At 36.2% G+C, this 24,914-nt stretch overlaps 4 protein-coding genes across 4 annotated transcripts; all 4 read right to left on the reverse strand.

Moving 5' to 3' along the window:
- Window positions 1-789: 789 nt before the first annotated feature.
- Window positions 790-2,099, reverse strand: LOC121268034 (MDIS1-interacting receptor like kinase 2-like). The gene is made up of 2 exons (XM_041172136.1): window positions 1,394-2,099; window positions 790-1,309 (listed from the first exon to the last, which is right to left on the reverse strand). The coding sequence occupies exons 1-2, from the start codon at window positions 1,944-1,946 to the stop codon at window positions 987-989; spliced, it is 876 nt and encodes a 291-aa protein (XP_041028070.1). The 5' UTR covers window positions 1,947-2,099; the 3' UTR covers window positions 790-986.
- Window positions 2,009-4,271, reverse strand: LOC121267927 (MDIS1-interacting receptor like kinase 2-like). The gene is made up of 2 exons (XM_041172026.1): window positions 2,177-4,271; window positions 2,009-2,037 (listed from the first exon to the last, which is right to left on the reverse strand). Exons 1-2 carry the CDS (start codon window positions 4,269-4,271, stop codon window positions 2,009-2,011), a joined length of 2,124 nt encoding a protein of 707 aa, XP_041027960.1.
- A 2,310-nt stretch (window positions 4,272-6,581) lies between these two features.
- On the reverse strand, window positions 6,582-7,883 carry LOC121267928 (leucine-rich repeat receptor-like protein kinase PEPR2). The gene has a single exon (XM_041172028.1). The coding sequence runs from the start codon at window positions 7,881-7,883 to the stop codon at window positions 6,582-6,584; it is 1,302 nt and encodes a 433-aa protein (XP_041027962.1).
- Window positions 7,884-9,202: 1,319 nt separating this feature from the next.
- On the reverse strand, window positions 9,203-15,892 carry LOC121268538 (calcium-dependent protein kinase 20-like). The gene is given in 8 exon segments (XM_041172852.1): window positions 9,203-9,605; window positions 9,608-9,656; window positions 9,752-9,976; window positions 10,313-10,480; window positions 11,538-11,653; window positions 13,096-13,248; window positions 13,357-13,500; window positions 14,072-15,892. Coding segments are annotated over 8 exon segments (1,962 nt in total). The 5' UTR covers window positions 15,132-15,892; the 3' UTR covers window positions 9,203-9,558.
- Between the last annotated feature and the right edge of the window lie 9,022 nt (window positions 15,893-24,914).

Consider the following 24,914-nt stretch of genomic DNA (forward strand, 5'->3'; position numbering starts at 1 on the left):
ACAAATGACATGGCCGCATGCCACATTAGCCGTGGCGGGGACGCACCCCAATTGCCCATAGAATTATTCGTTTGAAAGGGATTGAAAATGAGGGATGAATGCAAAAGTTGTGTGTGAAGTGGGGTTTTCGAAAAGTTTAAAAAGAAGGTAATAGATGTATGAAAAATATGGGGTGTGGTAGGTTAGGTGTCGTGCTGTGGGAGCTGGATGAGTAAAGGTATCATTTTAAGTATCCTTATATTTTTATTTTAGAATTCATGATTTTGCATTAAAAAAAATAGAAAAAATTAGGTCTCTGCCATCTGAGAATGCCCATGTTTTTTTAAGGGAACAACACAAGCATTGTGATCTAAGGCTGCAAATTAACAGAGCAACTCGTGAACGATTCGAACTCGATTGGTATATACTCGGCTTGGATTCAGTTCATTTAATAAATGCGATGTTCGCAAACACTATTATTGACTTGAAATTCAAATATTAAACGAGCAAAACTCATATAAGCTCGTCTCGACTCAATTTAGGTTTGTGAATAAAGTTTGTATAAGCTCAACTTGACTTGTTTGAGCTCTCACTTTGAAGCTCGAGTATCCTTATTTGAATTCGGTTACAAAGTTAAAGCCTGTCATAAAGAAAAAGTCTTCTCTGTCCAAAAACGTCGCCATTTTGGCTTTGGCAGCAAGCACAAGCTGTTGGGCGAATTTCTTCCCTTTTTTTTTTTTTTTTTCAATGGAACACTTGAGTACACAACATTTCACTTAAAAACAACACTCCAAAAGTTGGGCTGAGATATTAAAATCGATTGAAATTACATTTCTTGGTAGGAAAAACGACACTCTAAAAGATGCTTGCTAGGAAAAAAGAAAATATTGAACCAGCACACAAAACATAATTACTAGCTTATTGAACCAGCACACAAAATATTGAACCAGAAAAGAAAGTCTTCTTGAACATGACCTTTTTGGTGCAACTTCATTCAAAAGATGGCTCTAGCTGGAGATTGCAGCTTGGGGCTTGGCCATTGCTAATACTTTAGAAATCATGTGCATAGTCGGCCTGGATTCTGGAAGGTCATTTAAGCATTTAGTAGCAATCCCTGCAACCCTAATGAGCTCGGCCTCAACTTGGGATGTTGGAAATTGAAGGCGTTGGTCCAACACATCTTTCAGTTGAATGCCCATCTCAACTGATGGAGATGACTTAAGTGAGAAGATGAAATCACCCGGATACTTTCCCATTATCACTTCTAATGACAACACACCAAAGCTATATACATCACATTTCTCGGTTATCTTCATTGTATAAGCAAGTTCTACCAATAAAAAAAGAATAAAATTCAACACTTACGCATGCCTTTAATGTTATCTCAGAACAAAATGACAATGAAATATATTACCTGGTGCTATATATCCGTATGTGCCTGCAAGGGAAGTCCAATTGGATGAATCTAGCTCCAAAATCTTAGCAGTACCAAAATCTGAAACATGGGCCTCGTATTGAGAATCCAACAAGATGTTGTTACTTTTGATATCCCGATGAATTATTGGTGGTGAGCAATCATGGTGCATGTAAGACAAGGCATAAGCCACACCTTTGACAATATTCAATCGCTTACTCCAATCAAAGTCTTTAGCATATTCTTCAATCTCCAACATTCTTGCCAAACTACCAATTTCTAGATATTCGTAAACCAAAAACGAATGTCGAGCATGCGAACAGAAGCCATGAAGTTTGATGATATTTCGATGTCGTACTTTTGTTAATGCCTTTATCTCATTTAAGAATGCCTTTCGAGATCTTTTCTCATCGTCAAGTAGTTGGTGGAGTTTCTTCACAGCTACCATTTCACCAGATGACAATTTTGCTTGATATGTTGTTCCATATCCTCCCTTCCCAATGCAATATATGTCATTGAACGTTTTGGTTGCTCTTATGATCTCTTCATACATTTTTCTTCCATCGAAAGTGCTTGACACAAAAAAAGATCCTCCTTCATGCTTGTCGTTGTGTTCTAATTGGGGATCTCGATCTTTCTTTCTTCTTTGCAAAATTAGAAGAACTAGGAAGAAAACAAACAAAACCAAAAGTGATCCCAAAACAGGGAAAATGATTACGAACACGGCTTTCATGTGGCCCTTTTTTGATAAATATTTGCATGGGGGCAGCCCTTTAACGTTACCGCACAATCCCTTGTTATCTTGCAAGGCTTCCAATGGAGCATCTAAAAATGCTTTGTTGTTGGGAATGAGGCCGTGTAACTCATTGTAGGATACGTCAACATGCAACAAGCCACGCATTTCTTCATAGGTAGTCGGAATAATGCCAGAAAGATGATTGTGAGAGAGATTGAGCTTCTCCAAGCTTTGCATTTTGCTGATTTCTGACGGTATCTCTCCAGTGAAAGAGTTATAGCTTAAATCTAGTTTGGAGAGATGAAATAAGCTCATAAGCAAGATGGGAAGTTCTTCACTAAAATTGTTATGGCTTAAATTCAAGTAGTTCAATTTTGAGAAGCCGTTCCCAAGATTACGTGGAAGTGACTTGAACAATTTGTTCGAGGATATATCTAGAAATTCGAGATTGGTCAATGACTCGAATTCTATAGGTATAACACCAGAGAGATGATTTCCATTCAACCACAACTTCGTTAGAGAAGTCAACTTTCCGATTTCCTTCGGAATTGCCCCGACTATATGATTTAAAGAAAAATCAAGCACATGTAGTTGAATGTTGTTTCCAATCTCCGGTGGTATTCTGCCACTGATGTTGTTCCCACTCATTTTTAGAGTCCCTAATTTTAGACTTCGCCCCCAATTACTTGAGATCGTGCCATAAAAGTGATTGTGGCTTAGATCTATGATGAACAAGTTTGGATAGGCACCAAAGACTTGAGATATATCTCCAGTGAGTTTGTTTCCATTCAAGAAGACTCTCACTAAGCTCGTGCAATTTTTTAGGCTTTGCGGAACTCGACCTCTGAAACCATTGTTGATTATTGAAAAATGCTGAAGTGAACCACCATGACAAATACTTTCGGGCAAGGAGCCGGTAAATTGGTTTTCACTAAGTTGCAAACTTACCATGTTTATGGAACCCCCGATTCCTTGTGGGATGGGACCAGAAAGTCGGTTTTTACGAAGATACAAATTTTGTAAATTGCTCAAATTAGCAAACGAACGGGGAATTGGACCTTGGAGTTGGTTTTCGGCAAGCCCAAGAGTGGTTAGAGAATTTAGGCGGCATATTTCTTCAGGAATGGAGCCAGAAAATTGATTTTGAAAGAGGTTGAGAACAGTAACATTTCTCAAATTTCCTAAAGAAGTAGGGATGGGACCTTCTAAAAGGTTGTCGGAAAGATCAAGCAAGACTAGAGAATTTAGGTGACCTAGTTCTTCAGGAATGGAGCCAGAAAGTTTATTTTTCCAGAGATACAGAAGGGTAAGATTTCTCAAATTTCCTAAAGAAGTAGGGATCGGACCTTCTAAATGGTTTTGAGAAAGATCAAGCAAGGTTAGAGAGTTTAGGTGACCTAGTTCTTCATGAATGGAGCCAGAAAGTTGATTTTGAAAGAGATTAAGAGAAGCAAGATTTCTCAAATTTTCTAGAGAAGTAGGGATGGGACCTTCTAAATGGTTTTCGGAAAGATCAAGAAAGGCTAGAGAATTTAGGTGACTTATTTCTTCAGGAATGGAGTTAGAAAGTTTATTTCCCCAAAGATATAGATATGTTAGATTTCTCAAATTTCCAAAAGAAGTAGGAATGGGACCTTCTAAACGGTTTTTGGAAAGAGAAAGTATGGTTAGAGAATTTAGGCAACTTATTTCCGGTGGGATTTTTCCTGAGAATTGGTTAAAGTACAAATCAAGATAGATGAGTTTAGACAGGTAGCTACTTTGATGCGGAATGTCCCGAAATAAAGCATTCCCAGAGAGATCAAGATATGCAAGATTTGGAAAAGACAAAAAAGAAAATCCATGAAGTGTACCTTGTAAGCCAGACCTAGTAAGGTTCATTCTGACAACACTTCCAGCAGGGTTGCAAGAAATACCAAACCAAGTGCAGGGATCTGTACTGTGGTTTAAATTTGCAGAAGCATTGGGAAGAGAAGTCCATGAATGAAGGCGAGATTGGGTTTCGTTTGAAAGAGTATTTTTCCATTTGAGAAGAGCAGTAGCTTCTGCAACAGATGCAACAGTTGATAATAAAACCACATGATGAACGAACAAGAAAAAAGAGAGTAGGGTGCATACTTTCTTGAAGGTTGATGCTGCCATTCTTTTCATCTTGTGTGTACGTATAAGCGTCTATTAGTTGATGACGTTATTTATAACAACCACCTGCAGCCTGTCAATCGCTTTCCGTTGTTCTATTTTTAATTTTCGTCGGAGTTTATGCAACCGAGTCAAGCTTACAGTTCTGCATTGCAGGCCTCATTATAATAAATATTGATGCTCCATAGCGTGCAGACATATGTCAACTAACAGGAAGGATTAATTATTCTATGTTTAGTGAAAAGGAATGAGGGATACATAATAAGGTTAATACAGCTTATGGATAAAATTAAGTTATATGAAATTCATATATTATTTCTTTTTCTCTAAATTAGTAATTAAGGGGAGACCTTAGTTTCACCGTTGGACTGTCAAAGAGGTAACGATCGAAGGCGTTCGATGAATCAAGTCATCAACGTCAAAAACTAAAATATATTATATGACTTGTGAAACTAATAATCAATGTTTTGAAACGTAAATCCAAAGGTTACAGCTGGACACATAGAAAAGGTCTTCTCTGTCCAAAAACTAGCCCCCAACAAATCTCTTTCCCTTGTTCTATTTTTTATAGGATTTTATGCAACAGAGTCAAGCTTGAAATTAAAGTATTTTAAATCTCACTCGTTATTCGTTATAATTAAGCAATGGTCTTTGTTAGCGTATATATTACTCACTCTGCCAGCCTATGTGCCCGTTCTATACTTCTACTTCTATAACAGTGACTCAAATTTGAAAAGTCTTTAGATTCTCATCACATCTTGTTATCGTTTATGGCTTTATTTGTCGACCATCGACGTTCTTTGCTACCGTTTCTGGCTTTATTTGTCGACCATCGACGTTTATCACTTAATTGTCATCATCGAAGTCTTCTCCTTGTATCTTTTGAGTTTGTGAAATACCGCTTCTTCTAAAATTTAAGTTTTTAAAATAAGTGGTGATTAATTCACATGATATTAGAGCAAAAGTGATCTTGAATTCGAATCTAATTCTACATTTTACCTGTTTAATTAAATATTTTATGTGTTAAATCATTCGTTGAGGAAAAGGCACAAGAAAATGAGTATAAAAAACATAATACAAATAATTAAATTTATCTCTTCTCATAAATTTAAAATTTTGAGACAATTAATGGTTTTTCAAGATTAAATAAATATTTTATGATGAGGAAAAGGCACGAGAGTACATTTTACTGCATATAATTAGGGGATCTGTCCCTCCAATTAAACTTGATACAGTTCTTTTTTTTTATCAATTTTCTTTAAAAAAAAAAAATCAAAGGTTGATGTTTACTAATGTCATCGGCTTACTACCTGGCCTGTCTATGATCAGTTTGCAAATTGAAAAGCTACGTACAACCGTCGCGTAATTATTTTAAAAAAAATGAATAGATATAAGATCTACATAAAAAAAATTAATTTTTTAATAGTAAACCTTATTATTTTTCAAAACGATTATACGGCATTTACGTACTTTACGATTGTATGTAGAATTACTCAAAGTTTCGGATTGTAAATCCGGATTCTTGGTTTAAAATACAGCCCGAATGAACAGTCCTAAATACTTCATCCCGTATACCTGCTTGAAACTCCTGATCATGATCATTTTGGAGTATCCATGTGAGTTAATTCATTTTTACTTACAATGCTGAACTCAAATCACTTAATTTTCCTGCTACATCGACCCTCTGACCATCTCCTTCCCGTCTCCTTTTTCTTTTCTCGCCCTGAACATTTTCTGTGCATGCCCTGGACCTGATTATGCACGGGTATGATCTTCTTCTTTGCAGAGGTAAGGAATTATGCAACGAGCAAGCACCACTATCTGTCGCTCACGCTCACTTCACTTCCCATTTTTCGTATGGCTTGGCAACATTAGTTTTAATTGGATTTGGCTTATATGATTTGCTTCGTTTTATGATGTCGACAGAAATAATCCCTGTTGATCATTAGCAGTACTGCTTAATTTTAGTAATAAGCAGTGGTACTAGGCAGTAGTTTCCTTGATTTTGTATTGCCTGATTGTTCTTTGCTCCCAGAAAACTCATCATTTATTAGTGTTCTTGTCAATGTTAATTTGACAAGTTTTCTTGCTCTGTTGAAGGGAATGTAAGATGTAAACATTGGAAATAAAGCAGCCACATACCAAAAAATCATTTATTAAAGAACGTACAAAAGATTCCTGCTTGGTTTCCACATTCATAAGGATTTCATTTTAATTGTTGGAAGTGAAACAAGCTTTCCTGCTTCTCCCTCATGATCATACTCCCATACGATTTCGATCTGACGACTCCCGTATGTGCTTCTGTGCATTACTCTACCTAACGCATTCTGAAGCAGGCCTTTGCCCTCCACGGCATAATTTTATGTGCACTGGACATGACTTTAGACAGTTATTTGCAAGGCTGCCTGTAATCCTTTTTGAGTGAGTGATGAACTCTGGTGGAAGATCTCCTGACAGAAAGTTGTTATCCAAGTACAGGATTCTCCATGATTGCTCTATTTTGTTTCCAAATTCTCTTGGTATTGGCCCAGCAAACTCATTACGTGCTAGATTAATCGCGGTTAAGTTCTGAATCGTGGTCAAATTGACAGGCAGAAGACCATGAAGATTGTTATTTTCTGCATCAAGAAACTGAAGTTGTCTCTCTTCCATGGAAAAGTTGGCCGCCTCTATTGCATTGAACTGGTTGTTTGAAACGTTAAGGTAAACCAACCTAGGAAATGAAAGAATTTCCTTGCCAATAATACCTGAAAGGAGGTTGTGGCTTAGATCTAGCCGACTAAGGTTGCTGAGCATATTAACCGGAGAAATGTGGCCTGTAAGTATATTATCGTTCAGAGACAGAGTAGCCAATCTGAGAGGAAAATATGGCAGATTTCCATAAAGCTGATTGAAAGAAAGATCTAGAGTTTCTAGTTGCCATAATCCGGTGAGGTCTGGGATTGTGCCGGTGAGTGCGTTTCTTGCCATACGCAAGTAGCTCAGATTTCGTAGTCTAGAAATATTGGTTGGAATTGAGCCAGAAAGAGTGTTTCCCGACATGTCTAGATATTCCAGATTCTTGAGCAAAGTGATTTCTGTAGGAATGGTGCCGGCGAGGCAATTGTCGACGAGAGATAGTTTGGTGAGTTTTGTAAGATTGGAGATGGATTCCGGTATGGTTCTTCGAAACTTGTTCTTGCTCAAATTAAGGGTGGTGAGCTCGGTTAGGTTCCCGATCGATGGTGTCAAAAACCCATCATATCCAACATCGTCGAGATCAATAGCTATGATCCTGCTGGGACTATTGTCAAGAGGAAAACTACATAAGACTCCGAGGAAGTGTCGGCCTGTACTTTGACAGGGATCCACCCTGAAATCCCAAGTATCAAGGAAAGAGCCTGAAGAGATAGACCTAGAATCAACGGAGTGCTTCACGATTCGAAGGACTTCGATGTCGGAGTCTAGGGTTGAACAATGAATAAGCATTGGAATGAAACTTAAAAATAATGTGGTGACAACAAGATAATGGAGACTAAGGAAGGAGATGAAATGCAGGATTAATGTAGCGGCGGCCATGAGTTCAGGGATTGTTGGTATGTTTGATTTCTCAAAATGCTTCTTATAATTGGCCATGAATCTCGGCGTGATGCATGGAATGGCTGCACAGAAAAAATTTGTTTCTAAGTAAATCACGTGCTCATGCCAAGATCATGACCATTGGGTTTGGGGTATTTTGCATGGGAATATTGTTTCTAAAATGCATGTTGCTTTGGTTTCGTTTTTAAGCAATTCAGATTTCAACCTACCTTTCTTTTTTCAATCAATTTCGAGGGACAGAACATACAAGACAGATGAGCCATCTAAAAAGCATAAACACCGAAACAAGAGCAAGAAATTTGAGCAAGAAACTGTACAACGACGTATAAAATATAAGAAGGCAGAGAGAACTCTTATCACATAAAAATTCAAATGGCTGGTCAAAGTTGGGCTTCGACTTTTAAAAAAGTTCGGGTTAATGACTCTCATCCCCAATCTAACTCCAGTCAAACGCATGCAATCACTATAGATGTAATAAAAAATGATTATTTTAGGTTAAAATAAGTCTATTTTTAACGTAAATAATTATTATTATCGCAAATAATCTGTCATTTTTTTCTTGTAGTGAAGAGATCAAAGAGCCGGCCCTAGATCCTTCGCTTGCCCTCCATTGCATTGTCGAGCCTTGGCACCTCTTCTCTGATAAATAATTTCAATGAGTGAAGGTAGAGTTTCTGCTCGAAAGTACCTACATTTAAAAAAATAAATAAATAAATAACTTTTTAATAATGCCTTTCATTTTTTAACAAAATTACGCGAGACATGCAAGACTACCGAAAAAAAAAAAAAAATTTCTTCAGCTACTTAAGTTTTATTTTTAATATTATTAGCCGTGAGTATTTTAACAATTAGATGACTTTCTCGAGTATATTTCTTTTCAATTCAATCCTTCTTTCCTTTAATAATCGATTTCGAGGTAAGGAACATACAAATTACAAAGCACATAAAGATACAATTAAACGCGACAATCATCAAAATTAATCAAAAGCATAAAAGTACGTACACCATACCATGCAGCCGAGAATCTCTTCTTTAATTCAAATTATCTATAATTAAGCTACATGCCTGAAAAAAAAAAAAGAACATTGCTTAGGATCACAGGAACAGAAAGCAGAGCAACAAAATCACACCAAAAAAAAAAAAAAAAAAAATCTCGGGAAGATCAAAACACACTTTTGTTTAATTATTTTTTATAAAATGTAACACATTCATCACCATTAAATGATTTTTTATTTAATTATTTTTTATCATCTAATAGTAACAAATATATCACATCCTAAATAATGAAATCAAAAGTGAGATTATAGTATAGTGTATAGAAATTTCTATAAATAAAACACGAGACCCGCAAAATGGGAGGAATTTCTTGACTATTTAATTTCTTGACAATACAAAATAAGATAAAAAAAAGTTACGAGCGGACCATTCATCTAATTGAATGAAACAAAATTAATATTTTCCAACCATTCCAACATATATGATATTATCAACAGAAAAGTGAAAATAAATACAAGTAGACACGGACTAAAATTATATATATGCATATATGACAAGAACACACTTAAAAGTGGACAGAGACGACAATCGATCTCTCCCACTTGATTGTCTGACTAATCTTTACAACTGTATGCACTTCAAATTCTGTTACCCTATGATGAATCAAATATTGACTACCGATTCTGTTGTAGCTCTATCATTCCAAGATTAGGTATTAATGCTGGTTGATGCTTATGTTATTTTGTAAGCCCTTCTTTCCAAGACAGTGCCTTGCATCATTGCCACAAACTCGTTATAATCAATGCGCCCATCCTGTAAAGAATACAATGAGTACATCTCACCAAAATATGATGAACTATCTTTGTACCCAAAAGAATTTGAACAAGCATTTGGTTGAAGTCATTTACGTTATCCTGGTCAACTTCACGAATTATATCTTCTAGCTGAGTGTCTTCTAAGCCAAACCGTTCACAGGCTTGTTGGAGTTCATCTTGAGTGATGTATCCACTCCCATCTTTGTCGAAGTATGAGAAGGCTGCATACAAATGATCCTCCCTCTGGATCTTATTTAGATGGAGCATTGCTGCTATGAACTCCCCATAGCCTATGGTACCACTGTTGTCAATATCTGCCTGAAATTTTACAAGAAAAGGAAAGATTGTTCAAACAAAATAGAGCACAAGATACTTGAACCATTGAGAACTTCAGTGACACAAGGCAAACACGAGGCATTCTATGTATCTTTTTGTACGAATAATCAGGCACTTTGGTCTTATTACTGCAGATACTCACTCAAACAGACCCTAATCATGGTCAAAGTCAACTAGAACTACTCAACTTGAACAGAGTACTGTGATGCTTTCCAACCCCGGAGATAAGGCACCAAAAGGAGGAGGAAATTCTTTTTAGGGACTAAAAGCCACATGCACAAGTAAAACTCTCAATGTGCATGCTAAAATAGCACTTACAGCTTGCATCAATCCACTAATTTCAGAATCCTTGAGAATGCATCCCACTCTATCCAAACTGTTTTTCAGTTCCTCAAGGGTGATTTGTCCACTGTTATCTGTGTCTATCATCTTGAACATTTCTTTCAGACCTGCAATCTCCTCTTCAGACAAGCTTTCGGCAATGACCTACAAAATTAGCATACGTCACAAGTCAAACCTTAAGTAGATATCAATCCTGAGATTGGAAAGACCGCCAGCACAATCTTCAGATGCAATGATACTTAAAGAGCCATAAATATTTACATAATCGTTTCCTTTTTAGTTCTCAACTATATACAAAAACCAAGATGTCTCGTGATACCAGAAAAATGTAGATATTAGGGGTGACAATATGTGACATGACTAGTGAACCCAACATGACACAAAATTAGCAAGTTTGTATTTGACATAAATGGGTTCAGGTCAAAACAGGTTGACCCGTAAAACACGATTAATAAATAGGTCAATAACGGTTCAACCTACTTAACCCGAAATCAACATACAATAACCTGTTTAAATTTTATTTCAAAATTACAATTATATTATTGTTGGATTATGATATTGATATTTCTCAACATACTTATATCTTTATGGCTGAAATTGTAATGCTTGATCTATGTTCATATATGTTATTGCCGGGTTTGTAATATTAGTTTTATTATAGATTAAAATTTGAAAAATATTTATATTTATTGTTAGCAAGTAGTCTTTTTTTTTTTTTTTAGAAATATTGTGGCTATTGATAATATAGATTTTAACTTTTATGTTAAATTATGTTAATCAAATCAAATGGGTTAATACTGGTTATTTCAGCCCATTTATATAAAACGGGTTGAAAAATGAGTCATGCGTGTTGACCCATTTCTAATTAATTATTAAACGGGTCAAAAATGGTGACACGACACAACTTGTTAATTAAATGGGTCGTGTTAGGGTTGACCCATATAGTCAAATGTCAATGACCTGACACGACACGAACATGACCCGCAAACATGAATTGTCACCCCTCAACTACTAGATATTCAACAAAAATATCTTCTTGCACTTTCCACAACGGATAATTTCATGAAAACCAAAAGATGTCTTAATCATGAGTACCATCATGTGCTGTGGTTTGTGATGCAAAATATATTCAGAATGAAAACCAAGGTGTGCTGACATGTGCTATCCCTGGACTTTAGTGTCGAAAATGAAAAGCACTCACTCTGATAGCCATTTTCTTTAACTTGTTCATGGCAGAGAATTGCTTCAAGCGAGTTAGAACTGCAGAATCAAGAGGCTTATCCGGAGCAACACCATCAACCCGAACCCAAGGGTGACCTGAAGAAGAACAAAGCATAAGTTAATGGGCTGTAAATCCTTAGGTTTACAGAAACAGAAAGAAAATTGGAGTGAGAGAATGAGATAGTTTAAATAATTATTGATGCAGAGATTGACAGCCTTTTGACTTAGATTTTCTTTTCAAATATTATTTACTGCTTGAAAAGTACGATATTCATAAATCTTCTGATAATGTATTTAGAATATGTTAGAATGCCCTTTTGATTATCCTCTGTCCCTTAAATTTTAGAAATAGGAGAGTTATGAGCCACCTTCCTACCACCAGCTATCGAAGTAGAAAGGAAATGATTTTAGAAAACAGGGATTCTTTACAGAATATGGGACTGCAATTATCTAGTCTAAGTTCTTGCACTCGCTTGATCAGACAGGATAAAAACACAGTTCATTGTTTCAAATTTATCTTAAGAAATATTGAAAAGTTAAGTGGAGGAAAAGTCAAGGGATATGGGTCAAATGCCAATGGCTTCATTCATCATGCCACACTACCTCTTAGTCACACGAACATACATACCACGGAAGAATGTAGCAAGACCGCTATCACTTTTTTCACCATGCCTGAGGAAGACTAAAGATGATGGCTCAAATGATGATGGTTTGTTTAATCATCACGTCACACTACCTCTCAGTCACACAAAGACAGGAACCGCAGGGAAATGTGGTGAGACAGTTACCACTTGCTTCACCATGCCTTCTCTTAAATTTCAAAAGATACCCTGAAAGTATTACAAGTCTTTGTTTCTGCAATATATTATGGTAGGAACTGGGGACATATGGATATTGGAAGAGAGGAATGGTTGATGTTTGGGCTGTCCACTGTTATGGCTGTCTTACAAAATCATATTGAAAGAAGTTCGTAAGCATAATCAAATCTAGTTTTTATCTTTTCAATATCACTAATTTAAAAGATTTTCCAACGGTCTTTAGACCAAAAGGCATTTTGTCACTCTCATGGTTTCAATTCTGTATTGATGCATTAGTGGTCTACCAATCCAAGGAAATTATTAGAACTATTTGTCATTTCCCATGTTTCCATCTATAAATTTATGCAACTCCTAAAGGACTATGACTTGTACCCCAAAGGCAAAGATATCACCATCCGCCACCCATATTTGCGATTCTCCATGGTATTGTTATATAATAAAAAACATTCCACCAGTTTGATGTAGATTGTCCTCAAGCATCAAGATCAAGCATGATTGCTGAAAGACAGATGCACGTTTGCTTGTACTTTGCAACAAAACAATATAACCCATCCAAAGAACTCAAATAGCAAATTCAAAATAGTACCATACAGCATAACTAACCATTTTCTTAAATATGAAGAACTACCAATTATGCATCTTGAATAAAATGATACACAATTCGACAGTAAAGTCCTGCCATTATGTTAGAGATCAAGTTGTTGATATATGCACACTCACAAAGAACTTCATGGGCTGTCAGCCGCTTCTTGGGATCTCTTACAAGCATTCTTCGGACCAGATCCTTTGCACTTTCTGATATACTAGGCCATGGTTCTGACATAAAGTCAAGTTCCCCTTTCAGGACTTGCTCAAAAATTCCCTGCTCTGTTTCTGGTATTTAACATAGCATGGAATACCAAGAAGATTAGATGCAATATTTTATCTATGCCGGTTAAATGCATATAGAATATGGAAAGCTATGAACCATGAGATTCTCACCATCCCAGAATGGGGGGACACCACTTAGTAAGATGTAAATGATCACCCCGGCACTCCAAACATCACATTCTTGACCATAATGCTTCCGCAACACTTCCGGGGCCACATAATAAGGGCTTCCAACCACATCAGTGAAAGTTTCACCTGAGTGGATGAATTACATTCTCAAGATCAGACATGGAAGGGGACTATCTAAAGGAGTTAGCAGGAAAGCAATGAATATGTCAACAAGTACGAATTAAGCACAACCAATAGTGAGACTGTATGTTAGCTACAAGAATATATCGCTTCCAAAATAGAATATCGGAGCTGTTAGTTATACAGAGTCTACAGACATGCAATGGCTAACTAAATGGGCATGGAATAGAAACACTAATCTGCCAATCAAGCAAACAATTTCACCTTAGCATTTCTTATGTGTAAGGATTTGAATCGCTACTCGCTAGGTCCGTTCATTAATTAGATTTTGATGGTTTGCGGTGTGTACTTTTGTTATCAAATATTTGTGTACCAATATGAGGACTTCTATCATTCACGGGATAATTATCCAAATTCATATAAAAAAAAATTATATGTTAGGGAGTAGATCTTTGTCGCCTATATGCATGATAATGTATGCTCAAACAACCGGCAGTAGTAGAAAGCTCTGAATCCTGAACTCTATGATATAAACTACTACCATAAACAGCATTATACCAATCAAGAATGAATATACCTGGCCGAAAGAACACCGAAAGCCCAAAGTCTATTGTTTTAAGTGGCGACTCCTCTTCCTGGTTGATAAGGAGAAAATTCTCTGGCTTCAAGTCCCGATGCATAACACCCAAAGAATGGCACGCTTCCACAACACCAACTATTATCCTTGCAAGCTCAGCTGCTTTTCTCTCTGTATAATGCCCCTTCTGTATAATTCTATCAAAAAGCTCCCCACCTGCACAAAGTTCCATAACAACATGGACAGCCACAGCATCCTCGTAAGCACCCACAATTTGTATGACATTGGGGTGACCAGCCAAGTGGTGCATTATCTGAATCTCCCTTCTAACATCCTCCACATCCTCCTCCGTCGTCAGTTTCCTCTTTGCGATAGACTTGCAGGCAAACTCTTTACTTGTTCCTTTCTCTAAGCACAGAAACGTTGTCCCAAACTGCCCTTGTCCGAGCTTCCGACCCAAAGTGTATTTCTCCTTTAAATTCTCCGTTTTCCTCCCCAACACGGATTCCATTTGAAGTCCCACACTCGACGCCCTCTTCGTATGACTGGGTTTCTTTGGTTTCCCTGCATCCGCAGCATTATTCCCCTCATCTTTGACCTCTTGCTTATCGGGGTTTTCCTGTACGCCTGGCTTAACGGGTTTTTCCTGTACGTTTTGCTTAACGGGTTTTTCTGCTACCTCTGGCTTAACGGGTTTTTCCTGTACGTTTTGCTTAACGGGTTTTTCTGCTGCCTCTGGCTTTACGGGTTTTTCCTGTACGTTTTGCTTAACGGGTTTTTCAGGTTCTTTTGCTTCAGCTTGCTCGTTGGCAATTTTAACCATCACAGGTGGCGTGCTCTGAACTGGCATTGAAGCATCGGAGCCTTTAGCAGAAGTATCTGGACCTGTCAGGGCCTCGGAACTTCTAGAGGAATCCGGACTTGCCGGAGTTTTGCGGCTGGCTTCAGCGCTCGGTGGGGGAAGCCGGTCCTCTGGGGGCTGGGTTCGCCAGACCGCAGCCGACACAGATTGCAAGAATCCATTAGCACCAAGATTTGGACCTACACATGTGTTCCCCATGAAAATATACCAACCTCTCAAGTCCTTATTAAATCCCTCTCTGGAATCCCCAACATCCTAATTGATCTTCCTTAATCCCCTAAACTATAAAGACATTCAAGCTCCAGCTGTGTGATCAGATCAGAGACCTTGAACAAATTCATAAACCATTACCGAACAACGCTTTTTTTTGTTCCTAAAAACGTACGTTTGGAAACGCTAATGCCTAATTGCAACGTACCCTAAGCTATCCTCAATAGGAATCAAACTCGTAGATCACCGAAATTTTCAAAAAAATTACTACAATTTGTACAATGATCAGAAGAATTACTTTCGATGACGAAATGAAATGTCAGGAAGGTGTCTTAGATCTCAAAATTCGAAAACTAGGAAAATCTAATAAATCAGTCCAAATAATTACAACAAAATGATATGACAGAAAAAGAGCAATAAATTAATTCAAAGAATAGTTCGACAAAGATAGATGAGTTTGGGATAAGAAAACATGTTCAAGGAGTGAAATGGAATGGCGGAAAAAGAGAACAAGTACAGGAGATGGACCTATTGAGATTGAGAGCGGGGAGCAGAGTCGTTCTGAAGAAGAAGAAGACGCTGACCAAAATATCCGATACCCCGGAATTTTCTTTATTCGAAAATGGAGAAGACGCCATGTCCAGGTTGTTTAGCTAATGCAGAGAGAGAGAGAGAGAGAGAGAGATTGACGCGAGAAAACCATGGATTAAAGCGAAGGAGTAATGATAGCGTATTATGGCCGTGATTCAATACATGCAAATACATGCATGCATGTTTTATTCGAACCGGTGGTTTTAACCACGTCCTCAAGCATTGTATTAATGACTGAAATAAGTCTTCAATATATCTATATTTTCCGTATGTTCCTTTTAAGATAAATTTTATTAGCAATTAATCAAAGCCTTGGTTAATGTTAGAATAAAGATAGTTATCAAAGAATAATGATTCTCTTCGTTTCATAAAAAATTAGATGATAAATGAAACGATTAAAACTTTTATTGGTATTAATAAATATTATCAATTTCAAGTGTTTTTTGAAGATAATATTGTCATGAATGGAATTCTAAAGGCCATCCCACGAGTCATTAAAATAAGGAAAATGTTATTTTGCCAACTCCATTTGCTCCCTCATTTTGACATTTTTTAAATTTTATTTTATTTTTTATTTAATAATTAATGAAGTGATTATTAGTATATTGATATTTTTTTATATTTTTTAAAAATATTTTAAAATGATAAAAAATTATGAATAAGAAAATTGAAAAAAAATAAAAAACAATATTTTGAACTAGCGGTCAAAATGAATAGTGCTACTCAGGCTGCGAAGTAGCACCGCTCTTATTATAATAGTCCACTTCAAATTATGTTTTTCTTGTTTCTAACTATATATAGAAATAAAGTTGTATTATATCATATATAAAGCATATCATCCACATTATTTAAATGGTAAAATTTAATTTATAATATTTAATATTTAAAATTTATGATCTTTCAAAATCAAACTATGTCATATTTATATATGACACAGTAAATAGCAATACTGATCTCAAAATAATAAACTTAAATTTTATGTTTAATCATTGGTTTTGAAATTTTCTAAATACATTTACAAATGCACGTATATAGTTTAGTTTTTTAATACATGGATTTTGAAATAATGTCAACTTAAAATTGATTTGGTTGGGCACAAATTAGGAGCTTTCATGTCGTGATTTAACAAAATTATAACATTTTCACTGTACTCCAATGCAGAAGGAACTTCTTAACCATTCCGTCAATTCGATCTGTTTTTAATCTCGTACTTGACCATAAGATTCTTCGTATTTTTTATGTTTTTGTATTTGATTTATTTATGAGTTTGTTTTAAATGGGTCTTGATATTCTTGTCTCGTTTGGTTACGCAGTTCAGATGAGATAAGATTATATGTTTTATTAAAAGTTAAATAAAATATTGTTAGAATACAATTTTTATTTTGAAATTTGAAAAAGTTGAATGTTTATTATATTTTTATGAGAGTTTGAAAAAATTGTAATAATGAAATAAAATCAAATGAGATTAGATCAAATGATTTTGTGTATCCAAACCGAACAATTACGAATAAAAACTCTTTGAAATTGACTGTGGCGCCCTCGACCCCCACGTGTTATTTTTATAGAGTTCGTGACACCGGGATGATGACCACACGGATCACGCACCCCAAAGACCAGTACTCAAAGTGTGTATAACATACATAAAATGTACAGTAATTTTCGCAGCGGTGAAAATAAAAGGGTCTTTCTTTATTAAGTACCAGAATTGTTCATAAAACAGTAAAATAACTTTACAAATATTTTACAGTCTTCAGTCAGATAATTTAAAGAAAGCAAATAACATAAGGGAAACAAGTCCCAAAACACTGAACAACGTAACAGCGACTTAAGCTTCTGGCAGAGTCGGTCCTTCAGGTTCATACTCGGGCTCTGCGTCAAACTCTACGGCACCATAAAACGGAACCGTAGGGTAAACACCACTATGAGATTATGACATCTCAGCAAGTAATTAACCAAAATAACATCCAAAAGATTTAAAACACATTTATACAAACACGTGTTCCCATGCAGACAAAATAACAACTTAAATTCCTTTCCCAAAAATATCATTTTTATTCTTACACCCAAAAATCTCATTTTTTGTCCCAATCATATTTATTATGAATTTACGCATGCACCACGGTCTCCCCTATGGACCGTCCGCACACCCTGGCTCTCTTCTTCACATCACGGGTAACGTCCGTGCATGAGACTTCGTAACGAGCAATGCTCAGTTCCGCGCCCAGCACGTACATGGCCAAGCATCCTCTAACCTCGCCAGCCAAAGGTCACGGAATCGGTACGAGAGCGTTACCGTCTCGTCCGTTCCCGTTGTCGCTCTGCGACAACTCAGAGGACGTCACGTCAGTCTGTTACGCTCCTGAGTGACCAGAGGAGCTCCACCGAGATAATGCCCCATCTCGGCTTGGGGTCGTGATACACACGCACCCACGCCATTAATGACAATAGTCTCAATTTCAACAGACAACATGACATCACAACACAGCACAATTTATTATAAACGATAAATATGCATTGCAGCAGTTTATTGGAATAAATATTAAATATTTTATTTATAAAAATAAACATCCATTTACAATTATACAGTTTTACAAATACACGCGTATTCTCGTTCATCACTCCGGCCCAAGGCCCAAATCCAACAACTCCAATTTAAACATACCCAACACTTCAATGGCTCAAGGTCCAATTTTCAACAAAACCAACAGTTCAATAATTTACAATGAACAACAGTTATAAAGTCAATTTAAATCACTTGAATTATTCGATGGAAAATTACATACACACGATGAAGGGTATATCTGAAAGATCACTCAAAGACGATGCTCAAGGCGGCGGCTCAACGGAACAGTGCCCAAAAATTGGGTTTTTATTACACCGCAACAACAACCCAACAGATAAATTCTCTCTCTCAATTAAACAAAACCAAGTACAACAGAAATTCAAAGCTCTCGGATTAAAACACCCAAATTCATGAACCACCCGAATCACCCAAACCCACCATTTCAGATATGAAATTCACGGATTAAATCCAACAACATTCAGGTTCAACCAAAACTCACAAATCAAATTCACAATTTAGAAAGGGGTGAAATGGCTTGAAAGAGGATGAGTATTTCTAAAATAATCTGAGGGAATCCGTGGACTAAATATAGACTAGCAATGGCGGTGTTGAAGAGCTATGTGTCGCTCGGGTAGAGAAAGATGAAATCGGCATCAAGCCGTGGGGGACAGGGATGAAATCGCGTGGACGTGTGGAGCGGCGGTGACGACAGCTCATTCGGAGTCCAAGCTTAACGCCACCGAGATGCTATGAAAGAGTGAGGTGGTGGCGTGGGGATCGGCAGCTCGACAGCAAGGTTTTCGGAGTCACTATCGAAAGACACGGAGTGAAAGGAGCAAGGTGGAGGTGGTGGTTCGCGGCTGGCTTGCGGATTGAAGTCTCGAAGTGGCGTCGACATCAACTGCGTGGAGAGTAAGCTGCAGGTAGAAGAAGGAAGAAGAAGAAGGAAGAAGAATCGGGAAGGAGAAGTAGCAGAGTGCGGCGCGAGAAGAAATAAGATGGGGCCCTAGCTCCATCAAAACGACGCTATTTCTCTTTGAAGGGACTGGGTTCTCACGGGCCACACGGCTGGGCCGTGTTCCGCACAAGGCCTGGGCCCTCGCTGGGCTGGGCTGGATCTCGGGTCACCAAAATACACACACACACCCACGGCCCACAGAGAAAAACACATACACACAGCCTAAATAATAAAACAAGCAAATAATAAGCCCAAAAAATAAACACAAGTCCAAAAATAAAAACAATACAAATAATCAAAATAACATTCTCTAAATTAAATTTAAAATAAAATACCAAAACAAATAACATATTTAATTAACACATTAAAATAACAAAATAACACCTCAAAATAATAAGGATTAAAAATTCAAGTGAAACTAGAGATCTCACATTGACCATATCGTGTGAACCAATGGCTTGAAATTTTTTAATTCTAAGACTTCTTAACTACTACTAACTACCTTATAAACCTAATTAAAGAATATTTATATATCGCTACCATAATTAAATCAACCTTATACTAATGAAATCATGAATTGCTTTTTAAAACTGGCCAGATATTATTATTATTATTATATATAGATTTTTTTTTTTTTTTGTAAGTTAATATATAAGATACACAATTGACACCTGACAAGACACGATGTGTAAAAAGAAAATTAATTTTTAATTTTATTTTTTATTTGGGCCGGCTCGGACCGGGTTTCCAAATTAAACGGCCATAGGCCCATACCAATGGCAATACTGACGTTGAAAAGTGGCTTTTTAAAGAAATTATCTGAAAAGGGAGGGGCCACACTCTTCTACCAAAAAGGCAAAAATATCGGATTTGTGTTTTGACTTTGACCAGACAAAAGAACCAAAAGTGAAAGAACTTCTGAATAATCTGAACTGCCTCCGGTCAAGAAACGGAAAGAGGTGCATTTTTCATGGTATTGTTCTCGAAAATCAAACTAAATAAGAACTTACGTTGATGTCGATTATTAAATTTTGATATCAAGAGGAATAGAAAGTCAAACGTCTAAACATTTAGGTCTAGTTGGGTACTAAAAATACTCCAAGAATATCTTATTATTATTTATTATTTTATTATTATTATTCATATTTTTTATTAATATTTAATATTTTATTATTACTATTTACAAAATATCTAAAAATATTAGACTACCCAAACGCAAATGTAATGTACGTTCCAAGTTGATCGGCCTACACACACACCAAGAAAATTGGTCTATACTAGCGATTTTTTAGTCGCTGCAATAAAAATTGCTGGGAAAGGTATTCTGTAGCGGCGAGTTAAAAGTCGCCGGTTGTTTTAAAATGAAATACCACCAATCATACACTGGGTCCATTAATCATGGTTGTTGCAACGCTTTGATGGTCTTTAGGGATGATTAAAGTCGCTGGTAAAAAAATTAGCTTTGCAACGCTCTAAACTACGTCGCAATACATTGTGTGGGTGCCAAATCGATCTCCTGTTTATCAAAGAGTACTTTTATTTTCCCCCCAACACCCACCTTCTGCATTTCGACGAACCGTCGACTAGACTACACCTGCTTTGCGACCCTACCCAGTGTTTGCGCACGGCGACACCTCCTCCGTCTTCAGCGAAACCTCGTTTTCACTGTCCCATTTTCCCACACCCTTCTCCCTTCCGTTGTTGGTTCTCCATTTTCGGCTAGTAAAATGGAAAATTCGAGTTCCCTTCGTTTCAGCTAGTAATAAGCCAAAGCCCTACGTTTCCTTCCCTTACAATATAGGTTATGTGCCTCCATTTCGTTTCCCAAGTTGAACTTTTGCTGCAGTCCAATATAATCGTCGTCTGCTCCAGGGAAGGGAACCACCATACAGGTATCTGTCGTTGCTAATTTATCTGTTTTTCCTCCTTCATGTGTAGATTGCATTGCAAAATTTGTGTTTTTTTTTTCAATAATTTTTGTTTAACTTGCGAAACTGATGTGCATGTTCCTCTGTAACTTATCAAAAAAATGTTCCTCTGTTTGCTTCAAAATGTTCTGAATCTACCTAATTTTACGGTTTAAGTGCCGATTTTGAACTCAATGCCTGGTTTTCTTTGTGTAATACTGAAATGTTTAGTGTTTATATATAGATTTAGATTAGGATTAAGCTTAAGATCGAACGGTTGCAAGGCAATACAGACAAAATTGGTCCAGATTCGAGTTCACAATTAAAATCCTATAGAAAAATGTACCAAACTATAAGAACAAATATTAATTTGGTAAAAGGGATAAACCAACTCAAGTATATTATGCCAGAATGAATTTCATATATTAAACCCCTAAAAGGAAAAAATAGGCCAACTTCAGGTAGGGCTAGCTCATGTAAGTGACAAATTGAGTTAGTTTAAAAACTGTTTCAGATTTATTATACTACTAACTTCATATTTTTCTATTTTTATAAGATCATAAAAGTTAATTTCTAGTTATTTTAGTTAGGAGCAATATTAAATATATCTTAACTATATTAGTGTGTATAAGTCTTGCATAGTCTCACTGAAAACCAGAAGATTCATTATTAAAAAATAAAAAACTTCTTATAATAGCAATTCCCTGGACGAGAATATGAATGGAAATCTCTAGACAAACTCTAGATCAGATTTTTTATCAAATTGATCCAAATGTATGCAAATTATGAAGTTGTTCAAGAAATATTACCACCCAATTATAATGAGATCATGTTAAGCTCTTAATTAGGATATAGGAAAATGTGAGTTTAGATTTAAAAAGGCAACTCCCAAAGTGCCTAGTTGTAGATCAGACGTTCTGTTTTACAAATTTAGTTGCAATTTGTACGTTTAGATGAACTAATTCGTTAACAATGTGAAGGGCAGGAACCATCCATTTTTCCCGCTAATGCCTATGTAGGAAAGGGACATCACTATTTATGTACTTTAATGAGTCCAATGAAATAATTCCAAAATGAAATAATACTACACCTATAGTTTACGACTTTTCACATCTCTTGCAAAATGGAAACCAAATGTAGTGTCATCAGCAGGCCTTTTTCTATTTTGGCAATCACCAAACTTATCTCATGCTAGCATATTGTGTTCATGAAAAGACAAACTATCATATTTTCAATTCGTATAGTTGTTACAAATCAAATATGAGACCTACCCAGTGGTCCCAGCCCCACCCTAGCATGCACTCCAATACAAGGCCTATGAGCAAGAAACATGTATTTTATACATATATTCACATGAAATGCATATCAGTTCTATTATAAAAACAACGGAAAAACTTGATACTTGTACAATGCCTACTGATGTGCTAGTTAAGAAGGGATATTGGAGGTATTTGTTATGATGCACGGGTGAGTTCCATTATATTATATATATATATAGTGTGTGTGTGTGTGTGAGAGAGAGAGAGAGAGAGAGAGAGGATGTTCAAAACACAACCCACAATTAATTGTAGTGTCTGCCTCGATTATAAACCCATGCAATCACATGGGTTTAGTGTGATTATTTAGATAAATAAAGCACTTTCTACTTACTTACATTCTAATATATATATATATATATATATATATATATATATAATATCATGGATATATATACTATATATAAATACTACTTATCCATGCTAGCTGCATGGAATGGAAGAATATAATTAAACTCTAGCTTACATATTATATATTGGTATTACATAATAATTTTTAGTTCTTACTACTGCAATGTATGATATGGCCAACATGACACATTTAGATCGCCCCCCCCCCCCCCCCCCCCCTCCCCCCCCCCCCCCCCCAAAAAAAAAAAATTATAAAAAAAACTAGTCACAAAACACAATCCAGCATAGGCTACAACTGAATGAACATTTGGTTTACTGCTCATATTTCAGGACCATCCGACCGTATGGCCTTTTGCCTTCAACAAGTGCCTCCCCTCAACCATCCCATCCTACTAACATAAACCTTCATAAGCCTCTTCTTACACATCAAGTTCCCATCAATTTAGTTATGGGGCTTTTGCTTGACTTGATTAACAATTAAAATGCAGAGAGCAAACATCTTCAAGGTATGTAAGAGACATATAATGTGCACAACTCAAATTGAAGTTCAAATAAAAATTCAGTTTCAGCTATTCTTCAAAATTTCCAATTCGAGTTGAACCCTAAAATCATTTTTTCATTAAGGGTAATGAAAAGATAGCATGCATGTACCTACAAAAATGATGATAGGCTATGTGTATATATGCTATTAATGTTTCTAATACCAACAAAGTGTATAATGCATGCTACATTGAAAGCAGTTTCTTGCAATTTCTTGATCATAATGTCATGTAGTTGAGATTTGGTAAAAGTTATTTTTATTTTGGGAACTTTTAAATCGAACTTGATGCATTGATTGATGTTTAGCCCTTGCTATTTTTTTTTTTCGATTCTGAGCCGAGCTCAACCTTATAACTAGCTAGCCTACTTTGTGCACTAGTTTACTTTCATAAACTGACAAATTGCTATCAAATTTGAAATGAAACTACACTACATAAATCATTCAATACAATACTACATGATATTGTGTTGAAAGTGCTTGAAGTCAACCCAATTGTCGCTTCCATCCATATATCTTTCATATAGAAAACTCAATGGCCTTTATTAGACAACACACATGCAAATAACAATCAATTTCATTTTTTTAATTGTTATGCTTGAAATGAGGAGTTTCCAAGTTTCGCTTACTGCTAATTATGGATAGAAGTTAAGTGGTTTGATGTTGTGTTTTGTAGTTGATTTTCCCTAAGTGAATAGGATGCTAAGGAAAGTGCTTTCTACTTGAAATTATATAGTTGGTCATTGCAGTTAAGAAGTGCTTTCTACTTCTTTCATCTTCTCTCTTTTCTTAGTTTCTATATATAATCGTCAACTATAATGTCGGACCATTTATGATGCATGCTTAATTTTGTTTGGAAAAATGGTTTAACAATATTGCATTTCGAGTGATTTGAATTGAAATTTCCATAGATCAAAACAGTACTTGGACCTCAAAGAATGAAATGGAAAATTTAGACAGCATAATAAAGCTTGAGCTTCTTATTCCAAGGGTGTATTTTTTTTTTATTAACAAGTTAAATAATAATTTATTAATACAAGTAAATAGGCATTGCCCAAGTACATATGAGGTACTATACAAACACCATATATATGCACCTAGCTAGTTACATGATTCTAGAGGTGTATGCAAATCTAAACAGCTTAGATCACCAATTTATATATTGAGAAAGCAACTTCGTTGTAGGCTGTAGCCACAAGTAAGCAACACAGTTCACTCACTTGAAAAATTGTTGGCCCCAAAAATTCCCAACAATAGCGTATTGCAGATCCCTTTAACCTTCTCAGATCCCGTCTGTTTTTCTTTTTTCTTTGTAGTACTATAGTACACTAACCTTTGGATTGTTATAAATGAAAACACACACATATATGCTCTTTAAACAAGAGCAACCTCTATAACATCCTTCACAGTCTTGATCTCTTTGATGAATCCCACGTAAAGGTTACTCGCACTGGCGCCTCGCTCTAAAAGCCTAGTGTCTCAACCACCTTCTAACAGGGAATTTATGAAGTGAACTAGGTGCCTCCAATTCTCCCCTTCAAACAACT

Source organism: Juglans microcarpa x Juglans regia, chromosome 5S (genome assembly GCF_004785595.1).
Source record: "Juglans microcarpa x Juglans regia isolate MS1-56 chromosome 5S, Jm3101_v1.0, whole genome shotgun sequence".
Lineage (NCBI taxonomy): Eukaryota > Viridiplantae > Streptophyta > Magnoliopsida > Fagales > Juglandaceae > Juglans > Juglans microcarpa x Juglans regia.